Consider the following 16,396-nt stretch of genomic DNA (forward strand, 5'->3'; position numbering starts at 1 on the left):
CTCCTTTCTAACCCAATATGTAAAAAGCCCAACAAAGAAGGATTCGCTATTGGATCTAATAATGGGGAATGAATCAGAGCAGAGAAGAGAAGTAAAAGTAGGGAACATCTAGGCAATAGTGACCATAATATAATACGCTTTAAGATGATAATTGAGAAGGACATAATTGTGTCAAAACTAGGGTAATAGATTGGAGAAAAGCTGATTTTGAGGGGCTGAGAATAGAACTTGGGAAAATAAAATGGGCAACAATATTGGCAAACAACGATGTAGAACAGCAATGGGAAACATTTAAAATGGTATTCAACAGAGTGCAGGAAAAATATATTCTGCTAAAAGGAAAGAACAAACTAAACTCTAATGAGACTCCATGGATGAATAAAGCCATAAGGGAACAATTGAGGGTAAGGAAAGAGGCATACATTAAGTACATAGACAGCAGGGGAGTGCATGATAAGGGAGTATACGAAGAGATTAGGAGAGAAGTCAAAAAAAAATTAGGAAGGCAAAGAGGAACTATTAAATGAATTATCAAGGAACATAAAACAAAATAGTAAAATATTTTACAGGCACATCAATAAAAAAGGTAAGGTGGGGATGGGAATAGGGTCATTAAGGAATAAACAGGATAATACCACAGGTAATGATAGAGAGATGCAGAAATATTAAATAATTATTTTCCTTCAGTATTTACCAGGGTGAAAGAACAGGTGGGCATGACATTGGATGATGAGATCAGTAATTAGAAAAGTGCATTTAAAATAAAAACAGGGGATATATTAAATAAACTAATCAAATTCAAAGAGAATAAAACCCCTGGTCCGGATGGACTGCATCATCGCATTTTAAAAAAATCTAGGGAAGAGATAGCAGAAGCATTACTACACATATTTAATAATTCATTAGAAAAAGGTGTAGTGCCAGAGGATGGCAGATAGCTAATGTAATAATACCTATATTTAAGAAGGGGGATAGAACATGTCCAGGGAATTATAGACCAGTCATCTTAACATCAGTGGTAGAAAAAATAAAGGAATCCCTACTACATCCATGACAAGGCCTTGGACAACGTGGACCACTTTCCATACCTTGGGAGCCTACTGTCAACAAGGGCAGATGTCGACGACGAAGTCCAACACCGCATTCAGTGTGCCAGCGCAGCCTTCGGTCGCCTGAGGAAGAGAGTGTTTGAAGACCAGGACCTCAAACCCGGCACTAAGCTCATGGTCTACAGAGTAGCAGTGATACCCGCCCTCCTGTATGCCTCAGAGACATGGACCATGTACAGCAGGCACCTCAAAGCACTGGAGAGGTACCACCAACGCTGCCGCTGCAAGATCCTGCAAATCCAATGGCAGGATAGGCGCACCAATGTCAGTGTTCTTGCTCAGGCCAACATCCCCAGCATTGAAGCTTTGACCACGCTCAATCAGCTCCGATGGACGGGTCACATTGTCCGCATGCCCGATACGAGACTCCCAAAACAAGCGCTCTACTCGGAGCTCCGGCACGGCAAGAGAGCCCCAGGTGTGCAGAGGAAACTCTTCAAGGACACCCTCAAAGCCTCCTTGAAAAAGTGCAACATCCCCACCAACACCTGGGAATCCCTGGCCCAAGACCGTACAAAGTGGAGGAGAAGCATCTGGGAAGGCGCCGAACACCTCGAGTCTCTTCGCCGGGAGCAAGCAGAAGCCAAGCGCAGGCAGCACAAGGAGCACACGTCAACCCAAACACTCCACCCACCTGCCCCTTCAACCACCGTCTGCCCCACCTGTGACAGAGACTGTAGGTCCTCATTGGACTCATCAGTCACCTGAGAACTAATTTTTAATGTGGAAGCAAGTCATCCTCGGTTCCGAGGGACTGCCTAAGAAGAAGAAGAGGTCTAATTCATGGAGAATTGGCATGGCTCCAAGGTGTTATTCCGTCTTTCACTGTTTGATCAGAAAGATTCTTTTAAGATGATTGGGAGTGAGCGATGATTTTAAGATGATTGATTTATAACTTCTGTTTGCAAATATTTGATCCAGATTAAATGAACAATAAGCCCAGAAAGAGGACAAGTTACCATTTCGGAATAAAGGGAGAAAAATTGGGTTGCTTTGCGCCTCCCGTTAGCGCCCGGGCTGTTTTCCCGGCACCCCGGTGGTCCAGCAGGGCCCTGGTCGGTGCGTGCTGCGCTAGGCCCCTCCCCTTTAATCAGGGGAGGGAGGCCTGTAACAACGCGGCGCAACACGCCAACGCGCATGACGCTGGTGCGCATAGCGCCGCGATATTGAATGGTAGCGCCCCAGGAAGGAGGGGGAATGCTTCCAGTAGTACCCCGCCTCCTGCTTGGGGCGCTGCCACTGAATTTATGGTGCGGGGGCGCTAACTTTTTCGGGACGCTAAAATTAGCGCCCCGGTGAAGTTAGCGCGCCCAAGGGGACACGGCCCAATTTTCCCCCCAGTGAGTTCTGATGGGAGGTGCACACCCAAAATGTCAGTCTGTCCTTTCTCCTCACAGATGTTCATTGCCCTGATGTGCATTTCCATCAGTTTTTTTAAATCTCAGATTTGCACGTTTTTTTTTGCACGGACAATAAACTGACTGACATTGAACTATCTGGGCCATGTTGGTCATTCCTCAGTTCTAGTCATTGTTTTGAGTCGAACTGCTAAGGTTCTTGAATCCCTCCTAATGAAAGGGCCCGTTGGTACACAGTGAAAGACTAACTGGCTCAGTCATCTCAAATTAGCCTGACCCAATGACTGCTAAAGCCTCCGGGGAGGAGGAGGGAGTTAGAACCAATTGATCACGTTCGGATTGCCAGCTTATAAACGGATCTTTGTGTAAGAAGATTAGTCAGTAAAGGAAGCAGGAAACTCCAGGTGATTTTCTGCCTGCTGATTTTAGAAAGTTAAATGAGAGGCTGGACCAGCAGAGCTGGAGGTGGTGTGAGAGCTCAGGATTGACAGCACCTTTTCTCAAGATGGTGCAGCTTTCGGGCAGTCGCAATAAGAGGAAATTAAAAGAACAGAAGGTGCTGGAAACACTCTGCTGGGGTGTGAGTTTATCATAGATTAGTTGGTTTTTAGAATACTTCTTTTAATATCTTATAATCATTAATATCTTATAATCATCAGCAATGGATTTATAATCATGTGTAAGAATTAAATGTAGAAGTCTGTAATCATCAATTGTATGCAATGATGACCTGAATTAGATATGACATGCAACCCTTTTGCTTATAATTAAAAGTCTGTGAATAAGCCATAACCAGACAGCCTGGGGTGAGAAAAAGAATTGCCTTGGTCGAGTAGGGAGGCTGTGGGTAAAAGCTGGATATTAGCCAACGGTAAGGGTGAGACATAAAGGGCAGCTAGCCTGGGATCCAAGGTCAGGTGTAGCTGCCACTGTGATGGAATGTTATGATGTCTGCAGTGAATAAAAAAACATAGGCCTTTCAGAGGGACCAGCAAGGGCACGTATCTCAACACTATGGAGACATGTTGCTTTTGTATTGCCGTAACTACCCAAGATATGAGTCTTGACGGTCAAAAACAAATGATGTAAGGGTGTCATAAGACTAGAACCTGCATAAGCCAATGTGCTGCTGATATGGCATCTTTATTATTAGATTTTGGATGTAATCCAGTGATTGGTTCAGTAAGACTCCATAGGTTTTGAATGAGAGTAAGGATATGAGAAGGGGGTCCTAACAGCCACAAAGTGTAGAAGATTTCAGGAAGAATCAAGGAGACACCCGGGAGATGAAGAGAGACAAGGGACAAGATTGGCAGGGTGCAGCTTACTCACGGTTGCGGCTTCTACCCAGAGTATAACGGGGTATATATAAGTTTCAGTTATACTCTGTAAATTGCTGCTCAATGTATTAAGTCTTGCTTGTGCTGAATAAAGTTAAATCACTGTCCCCAATACGGGTCAACCTCGAATCATTTGGAACCAGGGTCCTGCTGGGATTTTATAATGGTTCAATAGTTTTATTGGTCTGCTAAAGCCGAGGACATTGCATTTCACTCGTCCCCATCACAGTCATGACCCTTGTTTCCTCTTTACAGGAAAGAGCAAGTTGTTTCTGGTTTGGAAAGTGCCACACTTGACCAGCAATGATGCAGAAGAGAGCGTTGCCCAATTGCACCTTTTCAATGAAGCTCCTGACAGTTATCACCACTGGTAAGTCAGTCCTCTCAGTTGCTGTTGTTCACCACCAGAAACTGTCAGTAGCTGAATGCAGGTCACAACACTGAAGAGCGAGTTAAATAAAAGCAACGCGTTTTTAGATTGCGCTTGTAGTTCCGGGTTCCCTGAGCAAGGGCTGGTGGTGGTGGGGGGGGCGGAGGGGGCAGAGTGCAGCCAGTGTTGGAGCAGTGAATGACTGACCGCGACTTCAGGATGTTCACGTTGGGATGTGCATGCACTAATCTTGAATTTGCGGTCACTTTCAAAGAAAGAAAGACTTGCATTTATATAGCGTCTTTCACGGCCACCGGACGTCTCAAAGTGTTTTACAGCCAATTCAGTACTTTTGGAGCGTAGTCACTGTTGTAACGTGGGAAACTCGACAGCCAATTTGCGCACAGCAAGCTCCCACAAACAGTGATAATGACCAGATAATCTGTTTTTGTTATGTTGGTTAAGGGATAAATATTGGCCAGGACACCAGGCACAGTGCAGTGAGAGAATGTGAGACATTGGGCTCAGTGTCCTGACACATGAATAACGATATAGTGTTCATCCGAAAGACGGCACCTCCAATAGTGCAGCACTTTCTCAGTACTGCACTGGAGTGTTAGCCTAGATTTATGTGGTCAAGTCCCTGGAGTGGGCCTTGAACCCAGAACCTTCTAATTCAGAAGTGAGTGCGCTACCCACTGAGCCACAGCTGACAGAGGTAATAACAGCGAATGTTGTTCGTTCGCTTTTATTACCCACCGCAAATTATGGCCTAAGGTGGTGTTACGCCTCCCAATTTCTTGCACCTGAGGTTGCTGACTTGTAGCGGCTTCAAATGATTCACTCTGAGTATTGCAATAGTACAACATCTCGTAAACCGAGGTATTTATATTCCTAAAAAACTCTCCTTCAGTAGGGAGGATGGTCCAGACTGACCTTCGCCATCATCGGCGCTGCTCAATGTTCAAGTGCCAATGTGCTGGGTTAGAGGACCCGAAAGAGTTTCCTTTCCTCATCAGTGAGTTGCTAGGCTCTGGTATTGTAAGGTGTGCCACATGGTGGCAACTCACAATACTCCTTCTAACTGTGACTGTCAACTTCTGAGTTGTTAGACGCAGGCTTAAGTACTGAGATACGAAGTATGTCTGTCTGATTAACACATGATTTGTGGGACTTTGACATAACATTCTGATATTTTCTTTTAGGTTTCTTTTTGACCATTTTGAATGCTCAGCCGGTAAGAGAAATTTTACATCTTCCCTCGCACGTCTGGGTTCGATTATTGTAAATATAACTCAGTGATAAATCAGAAAGTTCACAGTAATCCCCAATTCAGTCTGATTAAAATTATTGTACAATATTTAATGGGAAATGTGATGAGCGCAGCACATTGCAGTGAGAGAATGGGAGACATTGGCCTCAGTGTCCTGACACAGGAATAACGATATAGTGTTCATAAAAAACAGCAGAAACCAACTAATAACATCAAAGGCATTTTCTGCCACATGATCACTGGCTGTGTATCTTTTATTTATTAATTCATGGGATGTGGCATCACTGGCAAGGCCAGCATTTATTGCCCATTCCTAATTGCCCTTGAGAAGGTGGTGCTGAGCCGCCTTCTTGAACAGCTGCAGTCTGTGTGGTGAAGATACTCCCACAGTGCTGTTCGTGAGGGAGTTCCAGGATTTTGACCCAGCAACGATGAAGGAACGGCGATATATTTCCAAGTCAGGCTGATGTGTGACTTGGAGGGGAACTTGGAGGTGGTGGTGTTCCCATGTGTCTGCTGCCTTTGTCCTTCTAGGTGGTAGAGGTCGCGGGTTTGGGAGGTGCTGCCGAAGAAGCCTTGGCGAGTCGCTGCAATGCATCTTGTAGATGGTACACACTGCAGCCATGGTGAAGCGAGTGAACGTTTAAGGTGGTAGATGGTTTGCCGATCAAGCGGACTGCTTTGTCCTGGATGATGTTGAGCTTCTTGAGAGTTGTTGCAGCTGCACTTATCCAGGCAAGTGGAGAATAGTCCATCATACTCCTGACTTGTGCCTTGTAGGTGGTGGAAAGGCAATGGGGAGTCTGGAGATGAGTCAATCGCTGCAGAATACCTAGCCTCTGACCTGCTCTTGTTGCCATAGTATTTATGCGGCTGGTCCAGTTAAGTTTCTGGTCAATGGTGACCCTCAGGATGTTGATGGTGGGAGATTCAATGATGGTAATGCCATTGAATGTCATGGGGAGGTGGTTAGACTCTCTTGTTGGAAATACTCATTCCCTGGTACATGTGTGGCGCAAATGTTACTTGCTACTTATCAGCCCAAGCCTGGACGTTGTCCTGGTCTTGCTAATTGATAAGTGTTTACGATTAGCTTCATCTCTATTGAGTTAATTATTCATTTAAACTTTATCACATAAACAAATGTCACAGTAAGAATATTATTTTCCACTCTACAGGCGCTTGGCGAGAAAGAGTCACAAAGACCTAGCCAGATGTTATTGAAAAGAGTGAGACGCGCCACTGGTAAGTAACCAGCAATGAAGCAAAGTACTTTTTAATGTAGGCCTGACTGGATGAGCAAGTGAGGGTTCTCCAAGTGAATGAATATCATTAATATCTCTTGAGCTGTTCAAGCGACTTTAACTCTTAGCTCCAAGATTGCTGCTCCACATTGTGTCTCCGAGAGTTGAAGCGTTGAATAAGAGCTAGATAACATTCACCCCGCCTCCCCGTGTTGTTTAGGACTTCAAGTAACAAAGCCCCATCTTCACGAAAAAAGTGTTTGCCATTTTGTTTTCTCAGGGAGCACAGACATCAGTGACATCAGTTTCATTCTACAATTTTAGAAAATTAGCGTTTGGGCGCTTCTCACACAATGAATGTGTTTTGTGTTCACAGCTTGTAGCTCAGGCTTCATAACAGAAGGAAGAACCAGCGATTTCTTGCTGCCCGTAATTTACCCCGCTCCACAGTTAGACGCCTGTTTGAACAATAGTGTGCTGATGGCCAACCTCACTGAACTGGGAAATATTGCTTTTAGCAGAGATCAGCTTCTTGTATTGAAAAGGAAACTGGGTGAGGTAAGCCTGCATGATTTGAAAATAAGCTTTCCCCGCTGAATACTGCCAGTACCCGAAGCAACCCACCAGGCGGAGCCAACCATGCATTGCAAGCAGCTCATTTAGTGAAGGCTAGTGGTCAATGGACTCCAGATAAAAATCATCAGGGAAGTTTCTGGTGCAACTTAAATAAGGTTAGATTGCAGCTTTAGTGCTGTGCTAATTGCTCCATTCAGTTACGCAACTATGATGCCAGTTTTTTCTCCTCTCGGTTGTAAGTTTTCTGTGTTTAAGTGTCGGCTTCCCTACCTTGAGATACTCCAGAAAGTAGCAATAAGAAGCAAGGAAGGGTTTGAATAGAGTGAATGGGGGAGACAAGGGGTCAACAATTTAAAATTAAGAGAGTGACCCACCATCTGTAAGGCCCCACGTGCTGGTGTGCAGTCTTGGAAAGTTCCACCGTTATGTTCAAAAGAAAGAGAATTCCCATCATGTAAAGTTGGACTCAGGGGATAAGTAGCGGGCTACAAAAACAGAAAACACAGTGTAGAGTCACTCTCTTAATTTTGGCAAATGGTGGGAAGTGGTGTTCCACAAGAATCGGTGCTGCGACCACAGTTGCTCAAAATTTGCATAAACGATTTGGACTCAGAATCGGAAGCACAATTTCTAAATTTGCGGATGACAACAAATTGGGGATTATAGTTAACACAGAGGAGGACTGCGACAAAATACAGGAATACATTATTAATAAACGTGCAGAATGGGCATGTAATTGGCAAATGAACCTCAATATCGATAAGTGTGAGGTGGTACATTTTGGTAGGAAGAATAAGGAGGCCACACACTCCTTGGAAAATCAGTGTCTAAAAGGGGACAGAGGGATCTGGGGGTACAGATACACAGATCACTAAATGTAGTGACGCAGGTTAATAAGGCCATAAAAAAGCAAACCAAGCACTGGGGTTCATTACTAGAGGGATAGAATTGAAAAGCAAAGAAGTTATGTTAAACTTGTATAGAACCTTGGTTAGACTGCACTTGGAGTACTGTGAACAGTTCAGGTCTCCATATTATAAAAAGGATATAGAGACATTGGAGAAAATGCAAAAATGATTTAAAAGAACGATACCAGAACTGAGAGGTTATACAGGTTATATCAGGAAAGATTGATCAGGCTTGGGCTTTTTTCTGTAGAAAAGAGAAGACTGAGGGGTGACCTGATAGAGGTCTTCAAGATTATGAAAGGGTTTCATAAGGTAGACAGACATAGAGAAGATGTTTCCACTTGCAGGCAAGAAAAAAACTATGGGCCATAACTATAAGATAGTTACTAATAAATCCAGTAGGGAATTCAGGAGAGTGGTTAGAATGTGGAACTCGCAACCACAGGGAGTGGTTGAGGCGAAGAGCTTGGATGCATTTAAGGGGAAGCTAGATAAGCACATGAGGGAGGAAGGAATAGAGGGTTATGTTGATGGGGTGAGTTGAACAGGTGGGAGGAGTCTTGTGTGGAGCATAAACACCGGCACAGACCTTTTGGGCCGAATGGCTTGTGCCTTTGCTGTAAATACTTTGTAATAAGGGAACCAAGGGTGTGCAGGGAAATGTTGAAAATGTATTTTTCGGAATTTGTGCACTTTAACCTGACTGAATATAAATTTGGGGATATTTTGGAGCAGATTTACACAAATGGACTCCCGCAAGAACAGATACAACAGCTGGGATTCATCATAACCGTGTACGGCCCTGAGGACATCAGGACATGGAACATCACAGATGCGGCCACCCTCGCACTTGTGCTGCAGAATAGCCCAAATAATAACATGGTAAGGATCAGCAGCAGGCTTTTGAGTGGGTGACCCTGGTAAAGAGCATGTGTTTATATGCTCGCTTTCAATGTTGTTTGCGCTATGATGGATGTCAAGAGCTAAGAGTAGAATGGAACTTTTTTGCTTCCAATGGCTTGGTAATATATTCCCTGTCAGATACTTTAAATATTTTCTTTGCAGGGAAAAGAACGTATTGGTCCAGATTTTGCATTAAGAATAACGGTGAGGCTATCAGCGCTCACTTATTATGCAGTAAATCGGACAGCAACTTCCGGAGTCCACATATGTGCAGTTAAACGCAGAAATCCGGAAGTTGCTGTCCGATTTGCCCTGCTCCTCCACAAGCTTTGCTATACCGGTACCGCACCACTAGACTCGCCATGCAAACACATAAATGGTGTGAAGTTGCGGTACTTACCCACTAGTTAACCACTAAACACGCCAGAAAAAGTTAGGGCTTGTGCGTTCAGGTATAAGTGAATTATTTTTGGTGTGATAAATCTTAATTACTGCCAAACAACCTCTCTGGCACTGAAAATTACATTTTACAAGTGTGGAGTCTCATTCCTACAGAATGCAATTATTGTTGGAGATTTAAAAAACATTTTAATAACTTTTTTTTCTTTTTTTTCCTTTCTGTCTCTTTTATCTCTCCCTCTTAAACACATCATTCTTTCCCTCACTTTATTTTGCTTTATGTACATGATTTTACATTGAATTAAATATTCTACTTTATGCTTCCTAGTTTAGACTCTGTGTGGCGCAGCGAGGATTTTACATTCTGATTGGTTGAAGAACCATGCTGATGCTTGTCCTGTTGACACATGCCACAGATTCCCTGTAGAGGGCATCGTGCTGGATCAGACGCCCAATGACAGCAAGTTGCCGCTCAAAAGCCCACAAAAATTCTCCGGGCAGCTGTAAGAGTAGTGAACGGTGCGCGCATTCCTTCGTCACTGATCGCAAAATACGGGCCACTGTCTCCGATTGATGCTCCCTGTTCCCCACAGTATCATCCTTGGAGGGGTTAACCACAGGAATATTGCTAAATATGGGCACTAGCACGAAGCTCAGGGAAGACTTTTTACTTAGAATCAAATCCATCAAAAACCAGATTCTGACAGAACATGTTTTGATGGCAGTGACAACAGAGAGTGCTGGAAATACACAGCAGGCCAAACAATATCTAAAGGAACACTGCGTTTAGTTCTGACCCTTTATTATTTTCTGTTTCGATTCCAGATTTCCAGTAAGCACACATTATCATGTTGCAATTTCTCCTATTTCAATAGTTAGGCCCTCACACATTTTATAAAGCAGTTGAAAAATGTGAATGGAGTGAATGAGTAAATAGAGAAAAGTCTGAGCTGATGCTGAGTATGGAGAAAAAGTGAATCAACTGATCTTTCACTATTTTCTTTCATTTCAGACAAATGCAGTTATTGCAAATTACCTGCAGAGATCTGGGCTGCTAAATGCAGTTGCATTGGATGCGATTGGTGGTCCAACATTGTGTAGTCTGAATGAGGAGAATCTTGGCATCATCCTTCCCAGTGAGCTAAAGTGAGTGTCAAATTCTCTCAAGCTATTCTGCCAATCTATTCTCTCAGTTAAAGTGTGAAATTCCACCCACTCATGTCTATAAAAATCATGTTGGCCCATGGATCAGAGAGACAAATATTTTAGAGTGAAATCCAAATGTAGGCACTTGATCGAAGCAATTGAAGAACTTGAGGTCCATCAACTGCTGGGCAGAGCAGCAATTTACACAGCGCACACTGCGTGGACAGCACATGCTCAAGCTCCTACTCCACAGATGGTGTATTTGAAAGGCAAAACATGAAGAATACAACATGATGACACCAACTGCAGTGGAGCCTGGAGAGCATCCAAACTCCCAGTTGAGCTACCACAGCAGTGACCCAGCAGACCTCTGAAAGCCCCGAGGACTTTTGACTTGTGACCAGAGATTTTCTGTTTAAATGAGGCAAAGTGAAATGACGACCTTATTAGTGAACACAGACCATTATAGTCCTAAAAGGGTTAATGTTAACAAAACTATAATGTTAGGTCCATTCTGTTGCAGGAAAGCCAAGCCACTTGATATCTCCACATGTACTCAAGCAAAGAAAGACATCATTTTCGGGATCGCAAAAGTTGCATTCCAGGATCAAGCTGGTGATCCCCAAACCTATTATAACCTCATCAAGCCATATGTTGGTAAGTAAAATGACAATCTGGTTTGACAACTATTTGAAGAATTAGTCTAAAAAAGACTTAATTTTCAGACCATTGCAATCTTCAACTATAGAAGCTTGCAATTAATACCAAGGAAATTAAATCTTCATTTTAATCTACATTTATATGGGGTTATATATGTAAATAACTTCTTTCTCTTCTCCTAAAGGTGGTGCACCAGCTCTTGATCTACAGAGTTTAGCTGCTGGCAACATCAGTATGGACTTCCAGACATTCAGCGGACTCAATCCAGTGGAAGTAGAAGTAGGTATCAATGGAGGATTGCAACATGATTCAGCGTTTTGTCACATTGCGCATGAAGCAGATTTTGGAAACCGCGCCTGAAAACAGTAACTAATTCAATTCCCCCCGCAATTATCATCACAGACCACATCATGCTGCACAACTGCAGCATGTATATTACCGGTTTAATGGTGCTTTCATCTAATGGCATAGGATTAAAGCACATCATGGCACCAAGAAGTAGAAAAATGCTTTTGTCACACTCCTGCCATTTTATCTCTTTCAGAAACTCACTCCTCAGAACATACGTGATCTACTTGGAATAAACCTTATTTCCTTTAAACAAAATGAGAATCATGAAATAGTGCGGCGTTGGGTTAACTCGCACACAAAAGCCGAGGTGAGAAGTCTGGGAATTGGGCTACAAGGAGGAATATCACCAGCTGGACTTGGGAACCTTTCCTTTCAGGAGCGTAAGTGGCATTTGACATCAGTTCTTCTTCACACTGATAAGCACATTGGGTGGTGTCTAGGATTGTTTGATACCATCATGGGCACATAGTGGAAAATAGTTTATTTCAAAGCAGTGCCACCCTCGAGGTTTACATGTACATGTGCACATACAGACTCAAAACTAAGAGGTTAATCTACACAGATTCACAATCACTTCCATTCACACATAATTGTGTACAATTGTGTACAGAACCAGCTAACAAAATATGCTATGGCGCACGACTAGACTAGAAGAATTTAATAAAATAAAGTGAAAAACAAATGACAGTTTGAAAAGTAAATGTTCTGGTCTTCAATGTGAAGTGATATTTGTGAAAGATGCCATTTTACACCAAAAGTAATTCCTGCTCCAATAAGGTTAAATGATGCTGTAGAGGATAATTATTAACAAGGTTTTTAAATGTTATTTTCCAGTGCCTGGTTCTGCTTCAGTCAACAGCTACAGTCTCCTGCTTTCCATCTGCATCGCTGTGGTGAGCGTCACATTGCAATGGCTTCTATAAACTGGGACTCAGCCCGTCTGTGCTTTCTGCCCTGTTAAATGGAATGAATCAGAGCTCCCGGCATCAAGAATCAAGTGACGGATATTGATGAAGGTTTAACAAGCTCGGCACATACAGAGTGAAATCTGCTTATAACAATCCACTTTGGCCTGACTTTAAGCCTGCTTTCTAGACAATGTTCTGATCAAGTGTAAAACATAATATTTTAGGGACAACATTGGATTGCCTCAGTATGATGATAATCTAATAGCAGTCAGTAAAGTATTTTGCTGCTACCGTTGAATTTTCCTTTCGCCGACTCCTTCTAGAATGAAGATGTGAATAAAATTCTAACTTGCCTTTATAGACGCTGTAAGTAACTTGAGCTGTTGTTATAACATGGGCCGGGTGTCAGGAGAGCAAGCGATCTCCCACATTTATCTTTGTAATGTACAGTTGTCGTGTAAGCTGGTTGTGTTGTGAGGTTCCATCAGGACACATGTGCAGACTAGGGTCACTGTGATGTCCTGCCATCGCCACCAAGGCAGGCATCTGCTTCTTGTGCAGCAGGCTTAGAGTCCCAAGGAAGGCTGTTGGTCATAGCTTTATATTGAAGATGCAAGTTTATATATATATATATATATCAGAAAAAATTGTTTGAATATTATTAAAGTTTGTGCTTCCCCAATGGCCTAATAGGTAAAGGCTCTAGCTCTTGAAGCAGTCAGTAGTACAGACCTGAATATCTGAGCTAACTTAGCTTATCTCAGGACAACAGCAGTTACGATGCGACAGTTTGTCTCAGTGATTTGTGATAGAATGGGGGGGAAAAAATCACAGTTAGGGTTTCTGCCCCTGATCGTTACCTAGTTACCCAGTTGGGAAGTGCCCGTTGTGGGCTTCAGCCTCGGGCTGGACTGTCATGCTCTTCACAATCAAATGGTGCATTGTCTGACTCTAACAAACTGAAAACAACCTCCCCCTCAGTCACGGAACTGATAATATTCATGATACAGAATGGCCAGGAGGGAAAGGCACTGATGGCCATTACTGCCTGCAGCACATTCCAGCCAGAGTCAGCACCTTCAAGAGTGAAGGGGAGAAAATTGGTGAAAAAACATACATTAGATTTTAAGCAGTCACATTACTTGTATATTCTCTATTAAACAATATTCAGTGCCGTTATTATTGGACATTTACATAATTTGCTGCCATCTTGCAGCTTTCCAATATATCTACTTAATTTATTGCATGACCACACCTATTGATTTATTTTGCCATGTTCTGTTGTGTAAAAATATCTATTTATATTTTCAATAAATATGTAAATGAGCTACATACATGAGCTTGGTTGATTCTGTTACCCACCTATATATGATTGTGAAATAGTCAATGTTGCTGAGGTGAGGAAGGTGAGGCAGAAGACAAGGCTGAAGCATTTGCAACCATCTTCAGCCAGAAGTGCCGTGTCGATGAACCGTATCAGCCTCCTCCTAAGGTCCCCACCATTACAGAAGCCAGTCTTCAGCCAATTCGATTCACCCCATGTGATATCAAGAAACGGCTGCATGCACTGGATACAGCAAAGGCTATGAGCCCCGACAACATCCCGGCTGTCGTGCTGAAGACTCGTGCTCCAGAACTAGCCGCGTCTCTAGCCAAGCTGTTCCAGTACAGCTACAACACTGGTATCTATCTGACAATGTGGACAACTGCCCAGGTATCTCCTGTCCACAAAAAGCAAGACAACTCCAATCCGGCCAATTACCGCCCCATCAGTCTACTCTCAATCAACAGCAAAATGATGGAAAGTGTCGTCGACAGTACTATCTAGCAGCACTTACTCATCAATAAACTGCTCACCGATGCTCAGTTTGAGTTCCGCCAGGACCACTCAGCTCCAGACCTCATTACAGCCTTGGTCTAAACATGGACAAAAGAGTTGAATTCCAGAGGTGAAGTAAGAGTGACTGCCCTTGACATCAAGGCAGCATTTGACTGAGTGTGGCATCAAGGAGCCCTAGTAAAATTGAAGTCAATGGGAATCAGGGTGAAAACTCTCCACTGGCTGGAGTCATACCTAGCACAAAGGAAGATGGTTGTGGTTGTTGGAGGTCAATCATCTCAGCCCCAGGTGATCGCTGCAGGAGTTCCTCCGGGCAGCACCCTAGGCCCAACCATCTTCAGCTGCTTCATCAATGACCTTCCCTCCATCATAAGGTCAGAAGTGGTAATGTTCACTGATGATTGCACAGTGTTCAGTTCCATTCACAATTCGTCAGATAATGAAGCAGTCCATGCCTGCATGCAGCAAGACCTGGACGACATTCAGGATTGGGCTGATAAGTGGCAAGTAACATTCGTACCACACAAGTGCCAGGCAATGATTATCTCCAAAAAGAGAGAGTCTAACTACTGCCCCTTGACATTCAACAGCATTACCATCGCCGAATCCCCCACCATCAACATCCTGGGCGATCACCATTGACCAGAAACTTAACTGGACCAGCCATATAAATACTGTGGCTACAAGAGCAGGTCAGGAGCTGGGTATTCTGCGGTGAGTGTCTCACCTCCTGACTCCCAAAAGCCTTGCCACAATCTACAAGGCACAAGTCAGGGGTGTGATGGAATACTCTCCACTCGCCTGGATGAGTGCAACTCCAACAACACTCAAGAAGCTTTGACACCATCTAGGACAAAGTAGCCCGCTTGATTGGTACCCCATCCACCACCTTAAACATTCACTCTCTCCGCCACGAGTGTGCTGTGGCTACAGTGTGTATCATCTACAAGATGCACTGCAGCAACTCGCCAAGGCTTTTTTGGACAGCACCTCCCAAACCCGCGACCTCTTCCACCTAGGGCAGCAAGCGCATGGAAACACCACCACCTACAAGTTCCCCTCCAAGTCACACACCATCCTGATTGGACCTATATCACCGATCCTTCATCGTCGCTGGGTCAAAATCCTGGAACTCCCTCCCTAACAGCACTGTGGGAGTACCTTCACCACACAGACTGCAGCAGTTCAAGAAGGCGACTCACCGCCACCTTCTCCAGGGCAATTAGGGATGGGCAAAAAATGCTGGCCTTGCCAGCGATGCCCACATCCCAGGAACAATTTTTTTTTTTAAAGTTCCGTTCTCCAACATGTGATTATGAAAACGAATAATTCATATTTTTTTTAAATTGCTCTCAGGATGTAGGTAGCGCTGGCAAGGCCACATAGAAACATAGAAGATAGGAGCAGGAGTAGGCCATTCAGCCCCTCGAGCCTGCTCCGCCATTCAATGAGATCATGGCTGATCATCCAAATTCAGTACCCTGTCCCTGCCTTCTCCCCATATCCCTTGATCCCTTTAGCCTTAAGAAATATATCTAACTCATGCCACATTTATTATTGAGGTGTTGGTGGACTTTCGCATTGCAATTATTCATACAAATTAATGGCTTACTAAGCCACTTATGAGGGCATTAAAAGTCAACTATATTGGGCTGTAGTAACTGTAGATCAGACAGGTTAAGGACGAATGATTCCCTTCCTTGAAGGACATTGGCAAACAAGATGAATTTTTACAGCCATGGTCATTTTTTTCTGGTGCTAGCTCACAAAGTCTATCTTACTGTTAGTTATGTCTCTTTTTTCCACTGCCATTATTTTATCTTTAATTAGTAGAGCTACCCCGCCCCCATTCTTCCTTCCCTATCCTTTCAAAAAACAGGTAAAGTGGAAAAGGAAATGGAGTATTTATAGTATGTTCTGGACTCCTTTCTTAGCCACTAAGTATGAAGTCCAACAAGAGAGCAATCACTGCCTGACCTAGTCCTGGGAAATGAACCAGAGCAGATAACAG

General features: G+C 43.6%; 1 protein-coding gene across 2 annotated transcripts; it reads left to right on the forward strand.

Moving 5' to 3' along the window:
* The first annotated feature begins 2,835 nt into the window (after nucleotides 1–2,835).
* LOC147110369 (mesothelin-like protein) lies at nucleotides 2,836–13,877 on the forward strand. 2 transcript variants are annotated; one of them, XM_086000316.1, is made up of 11 exons: nucleotides 2,836–3,047; nucleotides 4,063–4,177; nucleotides 5,383–5,414; nucleotides 6,629–6,695; nucleotides 7,071–7,252; nucleotides 8,914–9,060; nucleotides 10,493–10,626; nucleotides 11,150–11,283; nucleotides 11,471–11,565; nucleotides 11,831–12,017; nucleotides 12,472–13,877. In XM_086000316.1, exons 2-11 carry the CDS (start codon nucleotides 4,111–4,113, stop codon nucleotides 12,558–12,560), a joined length of 1,134 nt encoding a protein of 377 aa, XP_085856442.1. In that variant the 5' UTR covers nucleotides 2,836–3,047; nucleotides 4,063–4,110; the 3' UTR covers nucleotides 12,561–13,877. The 2 variants fall into 2 exon arrangements, with proteins under 2 accessions (XP_085856442.1, XP_085856444.1); XM_086000318.1 differs by having other exon boundaries at nucleotides 2,836–3,023.
* Nucleotides 13,878–16,396: the final 2,519 nt, after the last annotated feature.

The sequence above is a fragment of the Somniosus microcephalus genome, chromosome 11 (assembly GCF_052327205.1).
Source record: "Somniosus microcephalus isolate GS21.2 chromosome 11, FLI_Smic_1.0, whole genome shotgun sequence".
Lineage (NCBI taxonomy): Eukaryota > Metazoa > Chordata > Chondrichthyes > Squaliformes > Somniosidae > Somniosus > Somniosus microcephalus.